This window comes from Sorex araneus, chromosome 6 (assembly GCF_027595985.1).
Source record: "Sorex araneus isolate mSorAra2 chromosome 6, mSorAra2.pri, whole genome shotgun sequence".
NCBI classification, from domain to species: Eukaryota; Metazoa; Chordata; class Mammalia; order Eulipotyphla; family Soricidae; genus Sorex; species Sorex araneus.
In genome coordinates this window covers 95,483,231-95,509,105 of record NC_073307.1, presented here as the reverse complement: position 1 = coordinate 95,509,105, position 25,875 = coordinate 95,483,231, and the positions used below count along the sequence as shown (strand labels likewise).

Sequence of the window (25,875 nt, the reverse complement as noted above, 5' to 3'; positions counted from 1 at the left end):
AGCCCCTTTTTATGCTGACCTGCAGAAGGCTGGCGGCGTTACACCCTTTGGCTTATTTTATTTCCTTATTTTGTTCCACGGGGGGGGCGGGGCGGGGGGGCTCCCAGGCCAGGCTCAGGGGCCCCGGGCAAGCCGGCCCGGCACTGCCCTTCAGCTGCAGTCCAGCAGGGCCAGGGCGCCAGGGTCACCCCGGCAGGGCTCAGGTGACCACGCAGTGCCCGGGGATGGGACGTGGGGTGTCGCTCACGGCGGGACCGCTGAGCTGTCGGCCTGGCTCCCGTCCAGGCTCCTGGGCAAGCGGCCGGCTGAGCCCTCACTTTTCTCACCCGGGCGGTGTGGGAGAGGAATCCTCAGCCCGGGCTGTGTCCTTGGCCGCCTGACACCTTGGTCAGCACCGTCGGTGTGTGCCACCCCCAGCCCCCATCCGCAGAGCGCGCACGAGGTGTCAGGAAAACAAGAAGCCTCAGGGTTGGAGAGCTGGTACCGGGCTCAGGCCCTCCTCGGCCTGCCCGGGGCTGATTCCGGTTCAAATCCCAGCACCGGAGATGCCCCCCCCCAAAGCACCGCCAGGGGTCACGCGCGAGCAGAGCCAGGAATAGCCGCCCACCCGCCCAGCACCGCCAGGCGTGGCCCCCAAAGCAAAGCAGGGGTGGATGGGGGGGGGGCTTGCCTGGCACGTGGCCAAGCCGGCTCTGACCCCAGGACATTGGCAGAAGTGAGCCCTGGGCAGAGAGCCCTTGAGCACCGCAGAATGTGGACAAAAAGAAAGAAGGAAGAAAGGAGGGAAGGAAGGAAGGCAGGGAGGGAGGGGAGGGGGGAGGCGGGCCAGAGCAATGGCACAGCAGGAAGGGCATTTGCCTTGCACGCAAATGCCTGGGTCCTGTCAGCAACACCCCACAGGGTCTCCGCAGCACTGCCAGGAGAAATTCCTGAGTGCAGAGCCAGGAGGAACCCCTGAGCATCGCCGGGTGTGCCCCCTAAAAAAAAATAGAGGGAGAGGGAGAGAAAGAAAGAAAGAAAGAAAGAAAGAAAGAAAGAAAGAAAGAAAGAAAGAAAGAAAGAAAGAAAGAAAGAAAGAAAGAAGAAAGAAAAGAAGAAATGGGGAGAGAAAAGGATAGAGAAAGAGAGAGAGAGAGAGAGAGAGAGAGAGAGAGGCAGAGGCAGAGGCAGAGGGAAGGAGAGGAGGGTGGGCTGGCCGCTGCCTGGCGTCCCTGGAGCCTGCCCTCTCCCCGCACCCCCACTGCACCCCTGCACCCGTGGTGGGGCTAGCAGAAACCCAGCAGACGTCCTTCCTCCCCACTCCTGCCCCTCTCTGCCCAGGTGGCCCGCCCAAGTGACTGTGCCGTGCTCAGACAAGGCCAGATACAAGATTAGCCGGCTGGGCGGGTGGTGTCCGCTTACAGCCCCGCTGTCCCCTCTCACCTGGGGCCCCTGGAGTCCGGGAACAGTGGCCGAGCCTGTTCTCCCATCTGCAGCTGCGTCCGCCGGCCTGCCCCAGGTCACCTCTTGACCCCAGCACCGGTGGCCCCGGGAGCCAGCTGGAGTGAGCGGGCTGAGGGCCTCGGTCTGCAGCTCTCAGACCTCCCACACCCCCCCTTAAGGCTCTCTCCCCTCCCCCCACATTCCCTCCATTCATTTCCTTCACCACAGCAGGGACCTCAGACACTTGCCTTTCTGTGGAGAGACAGCCCCCGCGGGGAGGGCTCCTGCTTTGGCTGACCCAGGTTCGATTCCCACCCAGTCCTCAGGAGCGCGCCAGGAGGAATCAATCCTGAGTGCAGGAACCAGGAGTGAACCCTGCGCCCACGGGGTGTGGCCCAAGAACGCAAACGGAACCCAGGACCTTTCCTTTTCTGTTTGTTTTTGTTTATAGTCCACACCCCTGCGATGCCGTGCAGTTACTCCAGGCTCTGCACCCGGGACCATATGGGGTGCCGGGGAATGAACCTGGGTCGGATGTAGGCAAGGCAAGCGCCCTCCCCACTGTAATATCTCTCCTGCGACCCCCTCCCCAAGAAAAAAAAAATCTACTTGCCTTTTCTCCACTCTGCTCCTTGGCAGAGATCAGTCCCTCCACTCGAAAAGCATTTCTGGAAAAACTCCTACTCATCCTTCAATACCCATCCCAGGTGCTCCCCCGGAAGGTCACACTGGCCTCTGGCTGGAGCTCAAGGCCATTGTTGGGGCAGGGGAGTCCACTCAGCTGGTAGAGCACTTGCCTTCAGGGCTGAGGCCCCGGGTCACCCCAGCACCAGAGAAGGGGCAGTGGCCTGGGGGCCATTGTTTCCGGGCTCTCCGCCTGCCCGTGTGCAGGGCACAGCCCCAGGCCACTTCTCCAGTGGACGCTGGTGTCCTGCTCCCCGGCTGCCCGCCCGCCTCTGGGGCCACCAAGTTCTCCAGCCTGAATTGGGCAGTAGTGCCTCACTGGGCAGTGCGCATGACCAGAGACACTGCATTCAGTCCGGGCTGCTCCAGCAGGGTCAGGCCGTGCCTGGGGGGTTTCTGCAGGGACCCCCCCCACACGGTCACGTCTGCACCCAGAGGAGGCCCCCAGCACCCAGCCCCACTCCTGAGACCAGTGCCCTCCTGGGCTTCCCTGACAAATGGCCACAGTCTGCCCCGCCCTCTCCTGTCCCCTCCACCCTGTGCCCGCCGGTCCCCTGAGAGCCTGTGTGCGCCGAAGGTGCCCCTCTCTGAGACTTCCCGGGGGCCACAGGACCCAGAGACGGGCACCCCCTTTCACGCCCGCACCCCCTTTCTGTCTCCACCGCTTCTTTTGGGGAGGGGACTCCATTTCTTTTCTTGTTTGTTTGTTTGATTTTTTGCTTTCTGGGCCACACCTGGTGATGCTCAGAGGTTACACCTGGCTCTGCACTCAGGAGTGACTCAGGGGACCCTACAGGACGTCGGGGATCGAAGCTGGGTTGGCTGCGTGCAGGCAGACGCCCTCCCGCTGGACTATGGCTCCAGCCCAGGGGATCCCATTTTTGCGTGGGGTTCCCCAGGAAGCGATGGATCTTGGGGCTGAGAGCTGACAGGGATGGGGGGGCCTGGGCCCCCTTACACCACTTTGGTGCCACTGGGGGTGCCCGTGACCCATGTCTCCCCCCCCTCCTTCCTGTGGGCCTCTTGGACCCACTCAAGCCTGTCGCCTGCCCCCAGGGGACCCAGGGACATTACACACACACACACACACACATACACACACACACACACACGCACAAGCACACACACACACAAGCCTGTCGCCTGCCCCCAGGAGACCCAGGGACATACACACAAACACACACACACACAAGCCTGTCGCCCACCCCCCAGGGGACCCAGGAACACACACACACACACACACACACACACACACACACCATCTCCTGGGCATCTCTGGGCATCTCTGCCCAGGAGCTGGCTCCACCTGCCCCAGGACCAATCAGCGGCCCCGGGCATGCGGAGTGCTCAGGCCTGCTCCTGAGGGGATGGACAGCCCAGGCGGCACAGAGGACAGACAGACCCGCAGGGAGCCTGGACTCCCCACCCCCACTGCCCGGGCACATCCCCAGTGTGTGCAGGGCACCTGGTCCCTGCCAGGCCACAGGGGGGACTCGAGGGGCTCGCCACTCCCCCACTGGGAGCCCAGAGAGGACATCGGCTCTGCCTGTTGAGGGTCCCGCAACACCCCCCCCCACCGACAGATGTGGAAACTGCGGCTCAGAGGAGGTGTGGGAGTCCCAGAGTGAGCAGAGGTGGGCCTGGCCCTAAACTCGGGGTACCCGGGGTCCCCTCAAGTGCTCTCCTGTTGCTCCCCTGACGTTTGCTCCCTGGCAGCATCGCCAGCAGCCAGCTGGACCCAGGGCGGGAGCCCCCGGGGCAGTCTGGGGTGGGGGCGCGGAGCCCAGGACTCGCCCACTGGTGTTCCTGGAACATTCTAGATGCCGGTGGCTGCAGCTGCTCCCAAAACAGGAGATGCTGCTTCCCCGTGTAGGGAGAAGGGACAGTCACCCAGGGCGTGACCACCCCAGAGGGGTGAGGGGCTGGCTGATGGCTGCCCTGTTCCCCTCTGACCCTGAGCCTGTCCTCCAGGTGGGGAAACTGAGGCTCGCACGGCCGCCTTATGTGAAGTGAAGGACGCTGAGCCTTGTGGCCCAGAGGGCCTGGGAGAGGACCTGAGACCCCAACCCCTGTCCCCAAAATAAAATAACCAAGTGGGGCCCGAGACCGACCCCCACCCCGGGAGCCTGACCCCCAAATCAGGCCAGTCCTGGTCCCCGGGCACCGCGGCTAGGGCGTCCACAGCTCCCGGCCCCCAGGGCTTCCCCCCGCCTGCTCTCGTCAGCCGCCAGGAGCCCGGATTCTGCTCAGCGCTGGGTTGCACGGGTTGGTGGCTGACAGAACCGACCCTGGTTCGGGCCCATCTGCTCTCCTGAGCCCCATCAGGAGTGAACCCTGAGCACGGAGCCAGGAGTCCGCCCTGAGCATCGCCGAGTGTGTCCCCAAAATAAAAACAACAGTAAATACGATGAACGCGGGGTCTGGCTTCGGCGTTTCCTGAATACTCGAAGCACATGGAAGGCGCATCTCACTTCTCCAAACCCGAGCTCTGGCAGGCGGCCACAGACAGGCGGGGCGGCTGAGACCTGGCCTGGGCTCGGGCACGCGCCTGGTATGTGCGAGGCCCTGGGTTCCGTCCCCGGCCCCGAGAATACAAATAGAAACGTTCTGGGCCGCAGCGATGGTAGTGGGTAGGGGGTCTGCCTTCACTCAGCAGACCTGGGTTCAAGTGTCCCTGGCTGGCATCCCGTACGTCCCCGAGTGCTGCCAGGAGTGATTCCTAAGAATCTGGGGTGTCCCCTGAGCATTACTGGGTGTGACCCAAAGAGCGAAAGAAAAAGAGGATCTGAGCATCTAGGCGGGGCCCCCAAACGAACAGGAAAAACAGAAACATTCTGAGCAGTTTGCCGGGCACAGCCCCCTGTGGGCCCTTCAGGTTGGGGCCATTTCTTGGACCCTGCAGGGCTGGACTATGTGTGTGTGTGGGGGGGGCTCCAGGGTGGGGACAGGCTAACACAGCCGGTGCCGCAGGAGACAGGTGGGGACGGGGGTCTCGGGCGGAAGCACCGACCAGCTCCCGGGCCGCAGGTACTCAGTTGCGGGGCTGTCGGTGGGATTCTGGGGCCCCTTGTCTCTCCCAGAAGGGGCACGTCTGGGCTAGAGTGTCTCTGCTTCTAGGGCATCACCAGGCAGTGCTGGGGGACTGTAAGGGGTGCCTGGGATGGGACTCAGGCCGGAGGCGTGTGTGGCGAGCGCCTTCGCTGTCCCACCACCCTGCCGCGACCCCCGCGGGCAGACAAAGCAAGACGTCTGCGGGTAAGAAACCAGAAGTTTATTTCAAAACAAACTGTGCCCACGGCGGTGACCAGGCCCAGGCCCGTTCTCCAGTTCCAGGCGCGCAGTCTGGGGGTCCCTGAGGCAGAAATGGGGGTGTCCGAGGCCGAGGTTCAGGCGTGCGGAGAGGCCAGTCGCCTGCCTGGCTCCGTGCTCACCTGGCTGCGCCCACCAGAGCCCTGAGGGTGCGAGGCTGGGTGCTGGGAGCTGGGCAGGGTCCACAGCCCCCGTCTGCTCCCCAGCTGGTGAGGAGGGCGGACAGGGACGGGGGTCTGTGCCCGCTGCTGCAGCTGAGGCCCCAGGTTCCTCCTCTGCCCCACACAGAGGGGCCCCAGGGTGACAGCTCGGCCCCAGAGACACGGGGCAACCCGGAGGGCCCCGGCCAGCTGCTGTTCCCCATGCCCTCGCAGGCTGAGCCCCCTTGCCAGGACCCCTCCCACGGGAGGTGGGTGTGTGTGGGGGGCACGGGACTCGCCACTGGCCCTTCAGCAGCCCTGGGCCTTCAGGGCAGGGTGGCCCCTTGCCGCTGTGTGGACGTAGGTCGGAGAAGAGTGTCCACCCTCAAGCCCAGGCAAGGAGCAGCTTATCCGCTATCGGTGAGCCCCCCGCCACCCACCTGTCGACCCTCCTGGGACGTGATCAGAGGGAGGAGGAAGAGGTGGTCAGAGGGAGGAGGAAAAGTGAGTCAGAGGCAGGAGGAAGAGATGGTTAGAGGGAGGAAGAAAAGTGAGTCAGAGGGAGGAGGAAGAGCAAGTCAGAGGAAGGAGGAAGAGCTGGTCAGAGGGAGGGGGAAGAGCTGGTCAGAGGGAGGAGGTAGCAGCGGTGCAGACCCTCCACCTGGGCAGCCTGAACCCGCTCACCAGCACAGGCTGGACGGGGCGCGGGGGCCATTGCCTCCCAGAGCTCAAAGACCAGCCCCGAGAGTCGGGCATCGGGGTGCAGCGGGCAGGCCGCTTGGGGGGCCCAGCAGACCCCGAGGCTCCTGGGCTCTGTCCCTGCCGCCTACCTCCCGCCCTCGGGAAGGCAGCGCCCACGGGAGGGGGCCGGGTGGGTGGTCCCTGGGCTGGAACGCGGACACCAGCCCCCTGGCCCTCGGCTTGCTCTCACGTCGCTGTCCCTGTCGGTGGCCGCTGCTGACCTTAGGGTCTCACGAGAGTGGAAGCACCGGGCAGCATCCACTCGCCCCGTTCCCTGACCCCTCCTGGAGGGCCCGAGAAGGGCAAGGCTTCCGGCCACGCCCCCTCTGCGCACACTCAAGGGAGCACCCCCCAGCGTCCTGGGGCCAGCTCCTCCCCAAGCCCCCTCCCTGCAGCCGCACACCGGCCCTCCCACGCAGACCACTCGGTGTGGAGGCACACGGGCGGGCGGGGCTGTCCAGTAGTGTGGGGGGCCCAGGGCCGGGGGCCTGGACCCGGCTGCGGGATCCTCTGGCCCGACTTGTCCTGGGCAAGGCGGGGGGCTGGGCGGGGCTCTGGGCGCGTCAGTCACTGCAGCCCTGAGCTGCGGGGGGCTGTGGCCGGCCCCCCCCCCCCAGGCCGCTCCCCGCAGGCTACGGGGCGGCCACCCCGCTCTGCTCGCCGTGGTCCACGCTCCAGAGGCGGTAGAACTCCGCGAAGTCCACGTAAGCGTCCACGCGGCCGCCCTCGCCGGGGGGCAGCGGGTGGGCCGGCCTGGAGCGGAAGAGGCCCCCGTCGGAGCTGGAGCCGCTGCTCTGCGTGTGCGTGCTGGTGGACTGCAGCGTCAGCGTGGGGCTCTGGCTGCGGGGACACGGGGCGCTCAGGCCGCAGCAGCCCCCGCCCCGGCCCCGCCCCGGGCTCACCCAGGGCCCTGGAGCCGCCCCCGCTGAGCCACACACCCAGCCCCAAGCATCCCGCCTCATGTGACTGTTTCAGGGTGTGGAGGACCACAAGGTGCGGGGTGTGGGGGGGGGGCAGAGCCTGTGCACGGCCGCTGGGACGGCTCCCTGGGCCCCAAACCCGTGTCTGGGGGCTCTGTGCTCAGGGATCACTCCTGGCGGGGCTGAGGGGCCGAATGGGGTGCTGGGAACCGAACCCGGGGTGGAACCCGTGCAAGGCAACTGCCACTGTCCCCCCCAACTCTTTCTTTTTTTGGGTCACACCCAGTGATACGGTGCTTGGTGCTCGGTGGTGGGGGGCCATATGGGATGCTGGGACTCAAACCCGGGTTAGCGCTGCAGGGCAAACGCCCCTCCCCACCAGCCCCTGAGCGAGAAAGCCTTCCTTGTTCCCTCCCCTCACTCTGGGGGACAGACACCCCCAGAGCAGGACCTGCCCCACTGCAGACGGGCCAGCGGACAGCCAGGCCCAGCCTCGCAGACTCTGCCTTTGTGGACACAGCTGGCGGCCCCGTGGGGTGGGCCGACCCCCAGCTCGCCGGCCCCCTCCCCCCTGGGGCTGGGTGTGGCCGCCCCATTATTCCCTGCAGGGCTGGAATGTGGAAACCAGACGCTGATCCCGGGGTTGGGGGTACATTCCACAGAGGGGAGGGGGGGGCGGCCAGAGGGGGCTGCCTCTGCACCCCACCTTAGCCCTCCCCAGCCTCCTCCTCTAAGCCGGAAACGCCCTTCAAAGCTGTGGGAGGGATGGGGGCGGGGCACTCCGGCCCACCCCAGAGCCGGGGGCGGAGCCGCTGGTCAGACCAGGGCCCAGCGGGGGCCGCCAGTGCTGAGGCTCCAAGCCAAGATGAGAGAAAAGCCCCCAGAGAACCTTCCAGATGCAGGAAACCAGCCTGTGTGGACGCAGCGGGCCAGAGAGCAGATGGCCCGCCCCCTGCACCCGGGGCCCCGCCCCCTGCACACAGGGCCCCGCCCCCCTGCACACAGGGCCCCGCCCCCTGTACCCGGGGTCCCGCCCCCTGCACCCGGGGTCCCGCCCCCTGCTCCCGGCCCCAACCCCAGCCTGGGGCCAAGGGCAGCCTCCTCCCTCGGAAGCAAGAGGAGAACCCGAGCACTGGCGGGGGAGCACCGGCCGAAGCCGCTTACTTGGTGAGGGTGGGCGTGGCCTCGTCCAGGGTGGACGCGCTGAGCGTCCCGTTCACCAGCTGGCCCTGCGAGGGCATGACGAGGGACAGCGTCACGCTGGTCTTGCTGGTGCTCTGGGCGCTGGAGTAGGGCACGGAGACGGGGTACACGCGCCCGCCGGCGGCTGGGGACAGAGAGTGCAGTGGGCACCGCGCACGGCCCACAGGGACGCGCAGCAGAGACGCCCGGTGAGGGGCTCCCGTGGGGCCGGCCGGCGGCCACCAGGAGGCGCTGTGCCTCGCAGCCCCGAGTGACAGGACCGGACACGAGGCCACGCGGGGTCAGTGGGGCAGCCCCGGGCAGCCTGGTTCAGGGACTGAAGACGGGGCCAGCCGCCATCCCCCCACCCCCAGCCCCATCGTCATCCCCCAGAGAGGGGGTGCATGGGGGCGTGTGGGGGGGTCGCCCGCGCTGGGGGGTGTCCCACGGCACCTGGGGCGGGGCTGGGCGCGGGCTGGCTCATCTCGCCCAGCGGGTACCCGAAGTTCCGCACCAGCAGGGTCATGTCCTCGTGCCGCGGGCAGAACTTGGCGCGTTCCCCGCCGCTGGCGAAGGTGTCGCCGTGGATGCGCCGCACCCGGTCCACCACGGCCTGGGCCACAGCGTCCAGCGACGTCTGCTTGGCGAACTCCGTGTCGATCATGGCCGCGATCTCCTGGGCACAGGGCGCAACACCCGCTGAGGACGGGCCCGGGGCAGGGGTCGCCCGGGCGGCGAGGACCCTCGCTGACGTGCTGCCGCCGGGAATACGCCTTCTGGAACTTTCCCAGGAGCCACGGCGCGACCCTGGGCACTCTCAGACCGTCTGGGACGTGAGCCTGGCCGGGGCGTTTCGGGCAGCGGAGCCAGGAGGGTCCCTGCACTCAGGAGCCCCCAGCCCAGCACTCAAGAGCACTGGAGAATTCAGCGTGAACACTGAGAGCCGAAAACCAAAAACCGGTGTGAGCTGGAGCGACGGGACAGCAGGGACAGCAGCTGCTCGACGTGGATCCGACCGGGGCTCAAGCGCCAGCGCCGGGGGGTCCCCAGGCCCCGCCAGGAGCGACTCCTGAGCATCGCTGAGTGCAGCCCACGCCCCCCCCACCCCTGAAAACCAAAACAAAACAAGGCTGAGCGCCAGAGCAGAAGGACCACCTCCCGAGGGGGGAGGGGCTTCTGGAACCACAGCTTCATCACCTCCAGCGAGACCCGAGTCTGGGACCCGGGCGCCCTCTGGGAGGCGGGGGGCAGGGGGGGGGCAGCGGCCAGTGACCCACAGCGAGTTGTCTGGGATTCCGGGGGCCCAGGAGGAGGGCTCGGGGGACGCAGTGCCCACCCGCCCCGCTCACCTGGTTGGCCTGGCCAGGCCCGTGCGCGGCCTCCAGCGCCTTGTACAGCCCCTCGGACATCAGCACCAGGAAGCCCGTGACCCCGTCCAGGGGCTGCGCGCCGTGGACCTCAGGCTCCGCGATGATGGGCTTTGACTTCGCGGCGCTGGGGGGAGAGTGACCGGGCTGTGCTGGGGCAGCTGGGGGGCGGGGTCAGAGCTGGGGTTGGGGAGGGGGTCAGTGCTGGAGTCGGGGAGGGGGTCAGTGCTGGGTCGGGGGGGTCAGAGCTGGGACAGGGTCAGAGCTGGGGTCGGGGGTCAGTGCTGGGATCAGAGAGGGGGCAGTGCTGGGACGGGGGTAGGGGTCAGTGCTGGGATCAGAGAGGGGGGCAGTGCTGGGACGGGGGCAGGGGTCAGAGCTGGGGTCGGGGCGGGGGTCAGTGCTGGGACGGGGGTCGGTGCTGGGACCCCACACCTGAGGAGCTCGATGTCCGAGTAGCCGTACTTGACCCTGTAGTCCCCGATGCGCCGGGTGCTCTCCTGCCCGCAGATGACCCCCACCTGCTTGATCCGTGCCGCGTCCAGGCCTGCAGCACGGACAGCGTCAGGGCGGGGCCTGGCCTCCGCAGGACAGACGTCGCCCCGGGAACCGGGGTAAGGATCCGGCGGCCAGCGAACCCCTCACCCAGGGCCGCCTGGGGGCAGCACAGGCTGTGGGGACTCGGGGGGGGGGGGGGGGGCAGCAGGACCCTGGAGGCCTCTGTGCACGGCACCCCGGGCCCCCACTGCTCCGCGGCTCCCCACGGGGAAACTGAGGGACAGACTGGCGGGAGTGGAGGAACTCAGTCCTAGCCCGCTGCTTACATCCCCCACGGAGGTGGGCGGGGGGGCCCGGGCCGGCCCCCGACTCACCCAGCTGCGAGAGGCGGAAGAGCTCGTCCTCGTTCTCGGTGGTGTGGTCCACGTTCAGCTGCGTGACCTGCAGCCCGTCCACCGTGGACTTGCACAGGAGAGCGCGGTTCGTCCCTGAGGGGGACGGGGCGGCTGAGGGGGCCAGGGCGGGGAGGGGGGGGGGCGGGGAGGGGCGAGGGCAGAGGGCTGTGCAGGCTGCTCTGGAATAACCCGGAAGGACGGGGGAGCAGGTGTCTCTCGGGTGACCCGCCCCCCCCTCCCTGCAGGCGGCCCAGCCCTCCCCCAGGCAGGTGAGGAGGGGCGGGCGCTCACCCACGTTGGCCACGTAGAGCTTGTTGCAGAGCAGCACGGCCACCACGGCCATGGCGCCGCCCGCCGTCTCCCGTTCTAGCACCTTCAGCCGCTCCAGGATCTTCTGGTACTGCGGCGGCAGCTGGTGCTGGGGGACCCCCTAGGGGCAGGGGCGCGGCTCAGAGCAGGGCGGCCCGGGCGCGGGCAGGGGCAGCGGGCATGGGCGCGGGCAGGGGTGCGGGCAGGGGCGGCGGGCGTGGGCTTACCTCGGGCAGCTGGGACTGCAGACTGGCCTTCTCGGCCAACGCGTCGTCGATGGACTCCAGGAAGCTCCTCTCCACCACGTCGAAGGCCTGGGGCGGGAGACACGCCGGGACTGTCCACGCCACGCGACACGGCCTCGGCCCAGGGTCTGGCCCCGGGTGTGTGAGGACTGTCACGTGTGTGAACTGTCTCACGTGCCGTGTGTATACGTGTGTGCGCACGCATGTGTATGCGTGTGTCTGTATGTGTGTACGTGTGTATGAGTGCTCGTGTGTGTGAGTGTGTGTATGTGTATATGCGTGTGTATGAGTATGTGTGAGTGCGCGTATGTGTGTGTGAGTGTATGAGTGAGTGAGTGTGCATGCGTGTATGTATGTGAGTATAAGTGTGTGTATGTGTGTATGAGTGAGTGTGAATGTGTGAGTGTGCGTGCGTGTATGTGTGTGTGTGTTTGAGTATTAGTGTCTGAGTATGTGTGTATGAGTATGTGTGTGAGTATGAGTGTGTGTGTGCGCATGTGTGTAAGTGTGTGTGTGTGTGAGTGTATGAGTGTCAGTGTGTGTGAGTATGAATGTGTGTGAGTGCCTGTGCGTGTATGTGTGTGTGAGTGTGTGAGAGTGTCTGTGTGTATGAGTGTGAGTGTGTGTATGTGTGAGTGCACGTGCGTGTATGTGTGTGTGAGTGTTTGAGTATTAGTGTCTGAGTATGTGTCTACGAGTGTGTGTGTGAGTATGAGTGTGTGTGAGTGCGCATGTGTGTATGTGTGTGTGAGTGTATGAGTGTGAGTGTGTGTGAGTATGAGTGTGTGTGAGTGCCTGTGCATGTATGTGTGTGTGAGTGTGTGAGTGTCTGTGTGTATGAGTGTGAGTGTGAGTGTGTATGTGTGAGTGCACGTGCGTGTATGTGTGTGTGTGTGTGTGTGTACACACACACTCCAGCTCTGCCCCCTGCTGGCTGGGCGATAGGCCCTCAACCTTCTCACCTGGGAGGTGAGACTAGCATAGGGAGAAGGTGCGTGAGACACAGAAAGTTCTAGAACAATCGGACCCTTACCACGCCCTTCCCCGGGGCCAATGCTCCCCCCACCCCGTCCCTCAGTGAGCCCTGGCAGGGGCCGCAGAAGGCGGACAGCCCCAGCCACAGGGCCCTGGTACCTGCTGCAGCACCCGCCGCACGTCGGCCTCGCTCCGCTCCGCGCTGAGCTGGCCCAGCAGCAGCTCCGCAGACAGCCGCTGGGCCACGAAGTTGGTGACCCGGGTGCCCTCGTAGCCGTTGAAGACCCCGTACAGGAAGCAGTTGTTGTCACTCCTGCGGAAGGGGGGGTTGGGTAGAGCTGCGGCCCCCTGCAGCCCCCAGCCCTGGCAGCGGCGGGGCCTCTCCTCACCTGAACTTGAGCCAGCTGTCCTCGGGCGGGTGGCTCTCCACCGCCTTGCCGTCCGCCGAGTAGCTCCGGTTGGGCGCCGAGCCCACCCCCGACAGGTGGCACAGCGGGAGGTCGTCTGTCCAGCTGGGCTGCTGCTCCTGCCAGCCACCGGGAACCCGAGTCACCTCCCGCCCTGCTGCCCGCGCACGTCCCTCAGAGCGCACTGTGCGTCCCGAAGCAGGACGCCAGGGGTGGGGACACCCGGCCCCACCCACTAGGCTTTCTCTCTGGCCCCCACGGCTCGGGTTTGGAATTCTGCTCTCTGTCTCTGTCTCTTGAGGGGGGGGTGGCTCCCATGGGCAGTGCTCAGGTGCTGTTCCTGCCTCTGCACAGGAGTGCTTCTGCTGCAGCTGGGTTTGAACCCAGTTGGTTCCTACTCGCTGTACTCTGCATACATGCACGCGCGCACACACGCGCACACACACACACACACACACACACGCACACACACACACACACCATCAAGATTCTTTTTTGCTCGTCTGTCTGTCTGGGGGCCACACCTGGCCGTGCTCAGGGCTTGCCCCTGGCTCTGTGCCCAGGGAGCCCCTGCTGGTGGAGCTTGGCAAACTGTCCTTGGTGTCAGATACCGAGTCTGGGACAGCCCTGTGCCAAGCAAGCACCCGTCCCGCAGGACCCCGGGGCCAGAGAGGGCATTCTGGTTTTGGGGCCACACCTGGGTATGCTCCGGGATCAACCCTGGTAGGACTCGGGGACCATATGGGGTGCTGGGTATTCAACCTGGGCCCTGCCCGCTGGACTATCACTCTAGCCCCTCCCTGGGAACTTTTTTTTTTTTTTTTTTTTTTTTTGCTTTTTGGGTCACACCCGGCGATGCACAGGGGTCACTCCTGGCTCTGCACTCAGGAATTACCCCTGGCGGTGCTCAGGGGACCACATGGGATGCTGGGATTTGAACTCAGGTCAGCTGCGTGCAAGGCAAACGCCCTACCCGCTGTGCCCAAGGATGTGTATGTGTGTGCATGTGTGTGTGTGTGCATGTGTGTGTGTTGCACACCCCCAGGCTAGGAGCCGGGTGGCCCCGGGGCCACTGTTTAGCTGCAGCCTCGAACCGTGGACTGGCCACTGGGTTTCTTATCTAGTCTGTCTCCCCCCACCCCTCGCCTCCCCTTGCCTTCACGGGGGTCCCCGTTGTGGGGATGGGGGTCTGCACCTTAGGCTGTGGGGCTGCCCACACTGGGCCGCAGTGGCCAGAATTCTTTGCGGGTCCAGGAGTGGCAGCGGGCGAGGCCAGGCTCAAGTAGAACGGGCGGCGCGGACGGGCCTGCGGGGCCGGGGGGACCTGCCCACCCACTCAAAGGCCCGTCTGCTAGTTGCTGTCTCGGGGTCACACCCGGTGGTGAGCGGGACCCGGTGGTGACGGGGACAAAGGCCACCTCAGCCTGCCCTTCCGGCCACGGTGACGGGGCCCCTGGGCCACCCCAGGGATTGAGCTCAAGCCACGGCCCGGGCCTGCTGGCCACGTTTCCCACTGCAGGACCAGCAGGGGCCTGGGGCGCCTCAGACACACCCGTGGGCCCCCCACAGGCAGTGCCAGCACCACCCTGACTCAGCACAAAGGGTGGGACAGCACAGTGGTTAGGGAGCCGGTCCAACCTGGGCTGATCCCAGCACCACGTGAGTCCTGAGCACTACCGGGACAGCCCTGGGGGCCCCCCCGGCACCTCCAAACCTCGGGGCCTGGGCAGCACCAGCCCAGCTGGCTGAGGCCAGTGCAAACCACCAGGTTTCCCAGGACTGCCCGGACAGGGTGGGTGGGAGTAGGAGCCCCCCGATCCCTCCCTCAGCTGCGGCCTTTCCCAGCTCCCACACTTCCGAGAATCCCGGAAAGGCCATATCTCTGGGACGTGCCAGCCCCTGCCCCACCCCGGCGCACACGGATGCACATACTTTCTCCCACGCCCATACATGCCGGAGCCCCGGGGGGGGGGGGGGCTCCCACGAGGGAGTAGCTGAGAAAAGGGGAGGCCCCCCCAGTCTCACCCCAGGGCGGTGTAAATACAGCCCCGGCGCACGCACGGGGTCCGCTCTCAGCGTGATGGGTTCCAACATGAACCCCAGCGGCCACAGGCCTGGGTGCGGGGGTTCCCCGGACCCCCATGCAAGCCTGGAGCCAGGAGGGGGGTGTCGGGCGGTGGGGCTGGCCCAAGGGCATCCCGCAGGCACGTGACCCGGCCCCACAAACGCAGCCCAGGAAAGTCCCCACATGGGGGCCAGGCTCAGTCCCACAGAAACAGCGCAGGAAAGTCCCCACCGGGGCCAGGCCGGGCTCTGGGCAGGAGGGACAAAGGCCCGCCAGCCACCGCCTGAATATCGAGTTCGCGCATGAAAAGGCCAAGTGTTCGGTGGTGAAAGCGCCCGGATTCCAGCGAGGCGGCAAAGGCGGCTCCCGAAGACAGAGGCCGGGCGGCTGCAGGGGAGCCGGCGGGGGGGGGGGAGCCCCCGGTGGGGAGTGGGGGGCCCTTGGCCCCTCCCACCCACCCACCACAGGAGTGACCCACTTTCCCTGAGGCTTCTCTGGGCCCGCCGCCCCCCCGGGGCCCGCATCAAAGCGTCTCTGTCTCCATCCCACATAGAGCCCGATTCATTCCCGGGGGCTGCTCGAGGGGTGTCCAGTGGGCGCAGTGACACCCCCGCCCCGCAAGGATGTCCTGCATGTGTCCGTGCTAAGGGGTGCCCGGTCTGATGCACACTCGAGGACAATGCTCAGCGAGCACCTCAGCTATGTCAGGATGTATCTAAATTAAACCACCCCCCAACCCGAACAGAGCTGACCTTGAGGCTGGAGCCAGCGGACGAGGGGGAAGGCACTTGCCTTGCACGGGGCAGACTCGGGTTTGATCCTGGCACCACCTATGGCCCCCCGAGCCCCGCCAGGGGTGATCCCTGAGCACAGAGCCCTGAGCATTGCCTGGTGTGGCACACCCCACCTCCCTCAAAAAAAAAAAAAAAGATTTTTTTTTTCCCCTAAATAAGGCATAGTCCTCCCTGCTTGCACGTATATCCCCAGGTGGGCAGGGCAGCGGGTGGTAGGGACGAGCCTCCAAGCCGTGCTTCTACTGCCTGCGCTCACCTACGGGAAACTGAGGCAGGATAGGGCTCAGTGAGCTCCAGGCAGGCAGCACCTGCTCTGGCCACTTCTCCCGCTCAGTTAGAGGTGAAGTGGGTCAGGGAGGGCCAGAGGAATAGCGAGAGGCCAGCGGGTAGGGGGTTTGCCTAGCACGTGGCCCACAGCATCCTGCAGGGTCCCCTGAGCACCACCAGGAGTGATCCCTGAGTCCAGAGACAGGGGTAAGTCCTGAGCACTGTTGGGTATGACCCAAGAATCACAGTATCACTGTCATCCCGTTGCTCATCGATTTGTTCAAGCGGGCACCAGTAACGTCTCATTGTGAGACTTGTTGTTACTGTTTTTGGCATATCTAATACTCCATGGGGAGCTTGCCAGGCTCGGCCTTGCGGGCAAGATACTCTCAGTAGCTTGCCGGGTCCCCGAGAGGGGCAGAGGAATCGAACACGGGTCGGCCGCGTGAAAGGCTAATGCCCTACCGCTGTGCTATGGCTCCAGCCTGACCCAAGAATAAATTTAAAAAAAAAAAAAAAAGAGGTGAGAGCCATCGCTTCTGAATGATGAAAGCAGGAAGCAGTCCCTGAAACAACACCTCCGTGCAAAACACCAAAATCACACTCTCTCTCTCTCTCTCTCTCTCACACACACACACACACAGTGGGTTTCGTATCAGACTAATTTTTTTTAATTGTTCGTTTAATTTTGTTTTTTGGGTCACACCCGGCGCTGCACAGGGGTTACAACTGGCTCTGCACTCAGGAATTACTCCTGGCGGTGCTCCAGGGACCAGATGGGATGCTGGGAATCGAACCCGGGTTGGCCGCATGCAAGGCAAACGCCCTACCCGCTGTGCTATTGCTCCAGCCCCAGACTTTATTTATTTATTTATTTATTTATTTATTTTGCTTTTTGGGTCACACCCAGCGATGCTCAGGGGTTACTCCTGGCTTTGCACTCAGGAATTACCCCTGGCAGTGCTTGGGGGACCATATGGGATGCCGGGGATTGAACCCGGGTCGGCTGCGTGCAAGACAAACGCCCTACCCGCTGTGCTATCGCTCCGGACCCCCGATTTTATTTTTTTAACTTTTTTTTTGTTTTTTTTTAGGGGGGTCACACCCGGCGGTGCACAGGGGCTACTCCTGACTGCACGGAGAAACTACTCCTGCGGTACTTGGGGGACCCTATGGGATGCCCGGGATCAAACCCGTGCAATGCAAACGCCCTCCCCTGTGCGATCGCTCCGGCCCTCAGACTAATTTTAATGCCGCCGCTGCGTGGCCTTGGGGGCCTCTCTGGGCCTCAGTTTCCTCATCTGTCACCGCACGGAACGTCCGGCGGGGGGCAGTCGCGAGACTCAGCCGGCCGGGGGGAAGCTTCGGCTCCGAGGCGGGAGCGCCCGGGCGGACTCGGCCGCTTCCACCTCGGGCCGCGCGCGCCGCCCCGCCGCCGCCGCCGCGCACGCGCGCGCGCACACACGCCCCGCCCCGCCGCCGCCGCGCACGCGCACAGCCGCTCGGGCCTCCGCACTCCGGAGGCCCCCGGTCCGCCCGGGCTGCGCGCAGCCCCTCCGGCCACAGACACGCGCGCGGCCCGGCCGCCGCTCGAGCACCCGGCAGCGTCCCCGCCGCCCCCCACCCCGGGCTCCCAGCCCCGCAGCCCGAAAAGCGGGGCGTGTGTGTGGGGGGGGTCCTCACACTCTGTAGCAGGCTCCTCCTCTGCGCCGCCATCTTGGAGGGACCCCCGCGGCGCGGCCGGCCCCGGGCGGAGCAGCCGAAAAGGGGCGGCTAGAGCGGCCTCAAGGCGGGGCCCCCCCGCTCCCAAGGTCCGCGCCGCCGGCGAGTGTGCGCTCAGCGCCCTCCAGCGGCCGCCGCGGGGCGGGGCGGGGCGGGGCGGGGCGTGCGCGCAGGCCCGCCCCCGCCTTCTGGCTCTCCCCGGGAGCTGACGCCCAGCCTTGGCGCGGGAAAGATGGGTTCCCCTTTCCAAGCTGCGCACTCTCCGGGAGGACGGCCCGTGGTTTGCAGTCTCGCCATCCCTCCCATTCCCCTTTGTTGTTTGATGGTCGCGGCGCCTCCCGGGGTGGGGGGTCGCCACCGAGCTCCCCACTCGCTCTCCCGGCCACGGTGCTCACACCTTTCAGTTGTCAGTGCAAAGTCCCCAGACTGCAGAGGCACCGAGACCTTTGGTGCAGGGCGGGGTCGGGGAGCCTGTAAGGCAGCATCTTCTAGTTGGCGAGCCATCCCCACCTCATCTTTCCCACCCCCGACCCCGGTCCCCGATTAAGGTTCTTTAAGACGGGGATGGGGTCGGGAAGGACGAGCGAGGGAGCGAATGGTCCCTTGCAGGACCGCCCCTGGCCTACAGAGGGCGCAGCCACAAGCAAGACTGGCCCGCAGAAAGCTTCAGCCGGGGCTGGGCAGTGATAGTATAGGGGGTCGGGCGTTTGCCTTGCAGGCGGGACCAGAGTTCGAGCCTCGGCATCCCATATGGTCCCCCAGGAGTAATTCCTGAGTGCAGGGGTGGGGGCGGTGCGGGAAGCCTGCTGTGTGTCGACCCCCCACCCCACTCCCCGGAATTGAGGTGCTGATGGGGATCCTGCCTTGTCCAGCACACCGTTTGGGGTCACCCGGCCATCTCAGAGGGACACAGACGACTATTGCAGCCGGGGCCTTATCACGGGTGGCCAGAGGGGTGGGAACCGCGGGGTGCCAGGCACCACCAAGGACGCACGTGGCCCCAAATCAGGGAATCCATGGGGGACGGAGCATACTACAGCAGAGAGGGCGCTTGCCATCCGCGGCACCCCAGAGGGTCTCCCAAGCCCCACCAGGAGTGACCCCTAAGCACAGAGCACAGCCTGCACAGCCAGGTATGGCCAAAACCGAAAATGGAGTCAGCCCTGAGCACAGCCAGGTATGGCCAAAACCGAAAATGCAACAAAACACACACACACACACACACACACACACACACACACCAGCCAGTACCCCTGGAGGAGCCAGCTGGGAGACTCTGGTCGGCCACTGATTTGCAGATACCAGCTCAGACAGTGCTGTCCAGGACACCGGAGGGCAAGTAACAGTGATGCGTGACCCACACACACACATGCCCTTACCCTCTGCCTCAGTTTCCTCCTCTGTCTTTTGGGATTTGGGGCCTCCCCAGCACCGTGTGAAGCCTGAGCCCAGCCCTTAGGCCAGTCCCCGCCCCCCCCACCCCCCAAAAAAATTAAAATAAGGCCAAAACACAAAACATGAGGCCAGAGGGTTTTTTGTTTGTTTATTTGTTTGTTTTTTGCTTTTTAGGTCACACCGGTGATGCACAGGGGTTCCTCCTGGCTCTGCACTCAGGAATTACTCCTGGCAGTGCTCATATGGGATGCTGGGAATCGAACCCGGGTTGGCCGCGTGCAAGGCAAACACCCTCCCCGCTGTGCTATTGCTCCAGCCCCGAGGCCAGATGTTTTGGCCTTATTTTGATGTTGTTGGGTTGGGGGCTTCCTCCAGGCGCTGTGCTCAGGATCCTAAGGGTTGCCGGGGATCAGACTCAGCCGAGTGCAAAGTAAACACCCTTGTGCTCTGGCTCCGGGCACATGGGCCTCGTTTTCACGGGGCACAGAGAACCCTTGAGCGCGGGCTTCTCTCTGGGTCACAAGCCTTCTGCCCTGCAGCTCTGTGGTTGTGGCTCTGGGGGTGCTCAAAGGACCACATCATCTCTTCCCTTAGTCCCTCGAGAGCTTGTTCCTCGAGCTTCCAGACAGTTCCTCAGCGGTCAGACATTTGCAAAGGCCGTACCCGGGGCCAGAGAACTAGGACAGGGATGAAGGCACAGGTCTTGCCCGCCTGTGACAGGCCCTAGCTTGGTCCCCAGCAACGTGGATGCACACACCCAAGCACTGCCAGGGATGACCCCTGAGCTCTGCTGACCCTCTGCCTGCCCCCACCACCACACACACACACACACACACACACACACACACACACACACACACAACTCACTCAGTTTCTTTCCTTTGGTTTTAAGGCTGCGCCCAGCGGTGGGCATGTGACACTCACATGAATATTAGCTGCCTCCGGAGGTTTAGTAGAAGGGACCCGACCTGACTGTTCCCACGAAAATAGACTGGAATATGACTCCACAGCCTCCTGCCACCCCCCACCCCCTCCTCGCTTTGAAATGATGCTCAGACCAGTCTAAGTCTGTGTCTCAGTTTGTGTCTGTTTTGCTTCTCTGGCTAAGTACCCCGTACTAAATACCCGGGGCTGTCTCCAGACTCCTTCTCAGGGATCAAGTTTGAGGACTCCTGGGGCTGGAGTGATAGCACAGTGGGGAGACGTTTGCCTTGCACGCAGCCGACCCGGGTTCAATTCCCAGCATCCCACATGGTCCCCTGAGCACCTGAGTGCAGTGCCAGGAGGAACTCCTGTGCATCTCCGGGTGTGACCCAAAAAAGCAAAAAAAAAAAAAAAAAAAAAAAGAACAAGTTTGGGGACTCCTACACGGTGCTGGGGATCGAACCTGGGTCGGCTTCATGCAAGGCCAGCGCTCTAACCCCTGCACTATCTCTCCAGCCTCACCCACTTGTTTCTTACCATCCCTGGGCTGTGATGTTGATCCACAAATTAACGTCTGTAAAGCCTCTGTAAGGAACCCTGACTGCTGACAGTGTCTCGGTTCCTTTCCCTCCTCCCGGCTCTGGACCCATTTCTGCCTTTTGATTTTGAGCTTTTGGCAAAAATCCCAGACCCACAGGAGGTGCTGACTAAGGCTTCCCCTGCCTCCTGGAAACTGTGTTCTGGCCTGTTAGCGCCTCGGCCAAGGTCACCTTGTTCCGAAGGGTTGTTTATGGGGAATAGTTCCACCAGAACTGAGTGTGAGCGACCAGGGGGCAATCAGGGAGGACTTTCAGGGGAGGTGTCTTTCCTGCTGAGTCCGAGAGGGGAGGCACCGGGCAGACAGGCAGGAAGAAAGAGGCAAGGGAAAGGCCTGATCTCAGATGGGAGAGGAGGCCTGATCGCGCGTGTGTTTTGGGGAACCAGTACTAAGGCTGCCACCGTGACCCAGATAAAATAGGACGATGGTCCCAGCTCAGTTGGAGGCTGTGAGAATGAAAGGGAAAAGGTGTTTATCAAAACTGTCCAAACTGGGGGCTGGAGCCACACCACAGATAAGAAGGGCGTTTGCCTGGCACGTGGCCAAGCTGGGGTTTTTTCTCCGGCACCTGGTATGGTCCCCTGAGCACTGCCAGGAGAGATCCCTGAGCAGAGCCAGGAGAAAACCTTGTGCGCAGCTGGGTATGACCCAAAACTTTTTAAAAAAAAGGGGCTGGAGCAATAGCACAGCAGAGAGGGTGTTTGCCTTGCACGCAGCCAACCTGGGTTCGATTCCCAGCATCCTATAGGGTCCCCCGAGCACCGCCAGGGGTAATTTTTTTGTTTTTGTTTTTTTGCTTTTTGGGTCACACATGCAGATGCACAGGGGTTCCTCCTGGCTCTGCACTCAGGAATTACTCCTGGCGGTGCTCGGGGGACCCTATGGGATGCTGGGATTCGAACCTGGGTCGGCCGCATGCAAGGCAAACGCCCTACCCGCTGTGCTATCGCTCCAGCCCCCTCCAGGGATAATTTCTGAGTGAAGAGCCAGGAGTGACCCCTGAGTATCGCCGGGTGTGACCCAAAGAAACTTTTTAAAAAATAAGGAGCTAGTGCAATACTGCAGTGGGTCCATTTTGCCTTGCACACAGCCGACCTGGATTGGATCCCTCACCTGGAAAGGATCCCCGAGGCCTGCTAGGAGTAATTCCTGAGCACGGAGCCAGGAGTAACCCTTGAGTACACGGGTATGGTCTCAAAGCCAAAAAAAAAAAAAAGGGAAATTTAGGACCAGAGGGATAATACAACGAGAAAGGCATTTGCCTTGCACTCAGCCAACCTGGGTTTGATCCCCAGCATCCAACTGGTCTCCTAAGCACTGCCAGGAGTAATTCCATTCCTGCACGCCAAGTCAGGAGTCACCCCTGAGCACATGGATGTGCCCCCAAAACAAAAAAACTTAGGGGCTGGAGCAATAGCATGGCGGGGAGGGCGTTTGCCTTGCACACAGCCGACCCAGGTTTGAATCCCAGCATCCCATAGGGTCCCCTGAGCACTGCCAGGGGTAATTCTTGAGTGTATGAACGAGGAGTAGCCCCTGTGCATCAATGGGTATGACCCAAAATGAAAAAAGAAAATGAGAGAGAGAGAGAGAGAGAGAGAAGCTCTTGCCCTAGAGGCAGGCAGGGGGTGGGGGAAGGGGATGATGGGACAGAACCTGGGGATGCTGGTGCTGAGAAGTGAACACTGGAGGCGGGCCAGGTGTCGGAACCCTGTAAGACTGAAACCGAATCAGCAGCAGCTTTGTAAGGGTCTCTCTCACAGTGATTCAATTAAAAAAATGTTTTAGGGGCTGGAGCAATAGCACGGCGGGGAGGGCGTTTGCCTTGCACGCGGCCGATCCGGGTTCAATTCCCAGCATCCCATAGGGTCTCATGAGCACCACCAGGAGTAATTCCTGAGTGCAGAGCCAGGAGGAACCCCTGTGCATTGCTGGGTGTGACCCAATAAAGGCAAAAAAAAAAATGTTTTAAATCGGGGCGGGGCCTGTGGCTCAGGGGGCCAGCACTGTCTCTGGCGAGTGGGCTCTGGGGTCCACCCCCAGCAACACACGCCAGAGAGAGAGCCTGGAAGGGCTGGGGGGGCTGCCGGGGGCTGGGGCCAGGGCTGGCCTCGGGCACGCTAGGGGGGGCTCCGCTTTCGGAACCCACCGGGGCTGTCCCCACTGGCCTGAGTCCCTGCTCACCCCGGGAGGCCCCGAGCAGGAGCTCAGGGCAGCGAGCAGGTCCCGGCCGGCACTGGGCAGCGGGAGGCACAGGTGCCAGGCAGTTGGCCTGGCCACCTGGACTGTGCCCACACGCTGGCAGTCTGCGGCTGCCAGGGGCATGGCTGGGCCAGGAGCTCTGCCCAACCTGGTGGCAGAAGCTAGCGGTGGCAGACGGAGAGACAGAAGGGACCCCGCGAGACGGGGCCGGTCATCGCTGAGCTGACCAAAGCCGTGCCACCGAGGACGCGGGCGGAACTGCCCAGGCTCGCACAGAAAGAGCGCCACGTTAGTACGAACCAACCAGAGGATGATGCGGGTTTAAAGACCATTACAGGGGCTGGAGCAATAGCACAGCGGGGAGGGCGTTTGCCTTGCACGCGGTCGACCTGGGTTTGATACCCAGCATCCCATAGGGTCCCCTGAGCACTGCCAGGAGTGATTCCTGAGTGCAGAGCCAGGAGTAACCCCTGTGCATCGCCAGGTGTGACCCGAAAAATAAATAAATAAATATTTTTTAAAAATGAAGACCGTTACAGGGGCTGGAGCGATAGCACAGCAGGTAGGGTGTTTGCCTTGCATGCGGTCAACCCGGGTTTGATCCCCAGCATCTCATAGGGTCGCCTGAGCACCACCAGGAGTGATTCCTGAGTGCAGAGCCAGGAGTGACCCCTGTGCATCACCGGGTGTGACCCAAAAAGCAAAATAAAATAAATAAATAAAAATAAATAAATAAAGACCGTTACAGGGGCTGGAGAGCTAGTACATGGGCGGGCTCTGGCCTTGTGTGCAGTTAACACGGCTCTGACCCCTGGCTCCATGCAAGGTCCCCCAGGTACTACAGGAGCGATCCCTGAGCACAGTTGGGTGCAGCCCCGACTCCCCCAATTTGAGGGGGCCCACACCCCCATTGCAATTTATTTGGGGGGGCCACACCTGGCTGTGCTCAGGGCTTACCCCTGGCTCTGTGCTCAGGAATCACTCCTGGAGGAGTCAGTGGTTGAATGCGATCAGCCATGTGCAAGGCAAACGTTATAGTTGCTGGGTTATCACTCCAGCCCCCCGATGATTGTTGTTATTATTATTATTGTTGTTGTTGTTGTTGTTATTGTTATTATTATTATTTTCATTTTAGGTCACACCCGGTGATGCACAGGGGTTACTCCTGGCTCTGCACTCAGGAATCACCTCTGGTGGTGCTCAGGGGACCCTATGGGATGCTGGGAATCGAACCCGGGTCGACCATGTGCAAGGCAAATGCCCTACCCACTGTGCTATTGCTCTAGCCCCTCCCCCCGATTATTTTTAATATGAAAAAAAAAAAGAGGTGGCAGCGACAATGTAGGGGTTTAGGTGCTGGTCTTGCACGCAGATGGCCCTGAGCACCACCGGGAGTGACCCTCAAGCACAGTGACCCTGCGCTTCCTCCCGTCCTCCTCATCCTTTGTACTCTGTTTGCCGCTCAGCACCTTGACCTCCCGGCAGGACAGGGCAGCCAGGCTCTCCTCACCTTCTCGGGCCCCAGGTGGACGCCCCCCTCCAGGGCCTTAGCACGTCACTTGGTACCAACACCCCTAAGGGGGCCCCAGGCCCTGCATATGCCACTGGCCTGTCCTTTTCTACTCTTCGTTTTGATTTTGGGTTTTTTGTTTGCTTTTGTTTGTTTTGGAGCCACACCTGATGATGCTCAGGGCTTACTCCTGGCTCTGCACACAGGAACTACTTATTTATTTATTTATTTATTTATTTAGCTTTTTGGGTCACACCTGGCAATGCACAGGGGTTACTCTTGGCTTTGCACTCAGGAATTATTCCTGGCGGTGCTCAGGGGACTCTATGAGATGCTGGGAATCGAACCCGGGTCAGCCGCATGCAAGGCAAACGCCCTCCCCACTGTGCTATTGCCCCAGCCCCAGAAGTACTCTTTTTTTTTTTAAACAAAAAAATAATTTATTGATTGGTTTTGCGGCACCGTTGGGAAGGACGAGTAGAGAGGCTTCTAAAATCTCAGGGCTAGGACGAATGGAGACGTTACTGAGACCACTCGAGAAAATCGACAATCAAGGGGATGATGATGATGATGATGATGGTTTTGCTTTTGGGATCATACCCGGCGAGAGAGATACTACCAGAGTGAAGGCACTGACCTTGCACGCGGCACACTCGGGTTCCAACCCTGGAAGTGCATATGGTCCCCTGAGCACCACCAGGAGGGATTTCTGGGCACAGGAGTCAGTCTGAAGCACCACTGGGTGCGGCCCAGAAAAAACAAAGCAAAAAGTGTTCTGGAAAAGAAGTGTTCTGGAAAAATATTCTGGAAGCATGGGGCCCATACCCATCTTGGCTGCCTCAGGACAGGGATAGGTGATGTGTGTGCATGCACGTGCATGCATGTGCGTGCATGCGTGTGTGTATGCGTGTGCGTTACCTTTTTCTGAATGAGGAAGGTTTTAGTCACACCCGGCAGTGTTCCAGGGCTGCTCCTGGCCGTGCTCAGCGCTGGGTTTTGTTGCTTTTTTTCAGTTTGGTCACCACCGTGTGATCACAAAGTTCTTCATGCCCGGGCTTCAGGCATCCAGTATTCCAGCCCCAGTGCCCTCACCAGTGCCCGCTTCCTCCGCCAATCCCCCCTCCCCCCAGCCTGTCCCACCCTCCAGGCAGCCTTAAGAGGCACTTGTCCTTGCACTGTGACCTGCAGTCCTGTAGCTGACAGGTCACACGTGACACTTCAGCCCCGTCAGCATCCCCTCCTCCTCCTCCTCCTCCTCCTCCGGGCTGCCCGCTTCCCTTGGCCATAGCCCTGGCCCCCTCCCGTCCTGACCCCCAGCCCCACCAGGCTGAAGACCAGCTCTCCGATCTTTGGGCATTCATTACTCCCCGCGAGACCATCCGTGCTGCTCTCCGTCATGGGCCGGGCCTTTGCACCAGGGCTGGCCGCGTTCAAAGTGCGTCCCGACCCCCAGATGTTACGTTACTTTTCTTCTTCTATTTTTTTCTTTTTGGGTCACACCCGGCAATGCACAGGGGTCACTCCTGGCTCATGCACTCAGGAATTACTCCTGGCAGTGCTCGGGGGACCATATGGGATGCTGGGATTTGAACCCAGGTCGCCCACGTGCAAGGCAAACGCCTTACCCGCTGTGCTATGACTCCAGCCCCCTTTTCTTTTTTTTTTTTTTATCTTTTTTTTTTTTTGGTCACACCCAGCGTTGCTCGGGGGATCGTATGGAATGCCGGGGATCGAACCCGGGTGGGCCGTGTGCAAGGCAAACAAACCCCCTCCCTGCTGGACTATGGCTCCGGCCCGGATGCTA

At 62.8% G+C, this 25,875-nt stretch overlaps 1 protein-coding gene across 2 annotated transcripts; it reads right to left on the bottom strand.

Annotated features, from left to right (window-relative positions):
• Positions 1–5,362: 5,362 nt before the first annotated feature.
• TAB1 (TGF-beta activated kinase 1 (MAP3K7) binding protein 1) lies at positions 5,363–17,545 on the bottom strand. 2 transcript variants are annotated; one of them, XM_055141143.1, is made up of 11 exons: positions 17,404–17,545; positions 12,577–12,713; positions 12,347–12,500; positions 11,195–11,281; positions 10,950–11,088; positions 10,638–10,769; positions 10,201–10,312; positions 9,748–9,892; positions 8,852–9,074; positions 8,381–8,543; positions 5,363–7,136 (listed from the first exon to the last, which is right to left on the bottom strand). In XM_055141143.1, the coding sequence occupies exons 1-11, from the start codon at positions 17,434–17,436 to the stop codon at positions 6,929–6,931; spliced, it is 1,533 nt and encodes a 510-aa protein (XP_054997118.1). In that variant the 5' UTR covers positions 17,437–17,545; the 3' UTR covers positions 5,363–6,928. The 2 variants fall into 2 exon arrangements, with proteins under 2 accessions (XP_054997118.1, XP_054997119.1); XM_055141144.1 differs by having other exon boundaries at positions 10,638–10,751.
• Between the last annotated feature and the right edge of the window lie 8,330 nt (positions 17,546–25,875).

Bases quoted from the DNA above. Each gene is read 5' to 3' on its own strand.
- TAB1 (XM_055141143.1), bottom strand. From the start codon at position 17,436: ATGGCGGCGCAGAGGAGGAGCCTGCTACAGAGT. The intron at 12,501-12,576 runs GTGAGGAGAGGC...CCCCTTCCGCAG, and splicing joins GACAGCTGGCTCAAGTTCAG to GAGTGACAACAACTGCTTCC. The intron at 10,770-10,949 runs GTGAGCGCCCGC...TGGCCCCCTCAG, and splicing joins GCTCTACGTGGCCAACGTGG to CCGCCCCGTCCCCCTCAGGG.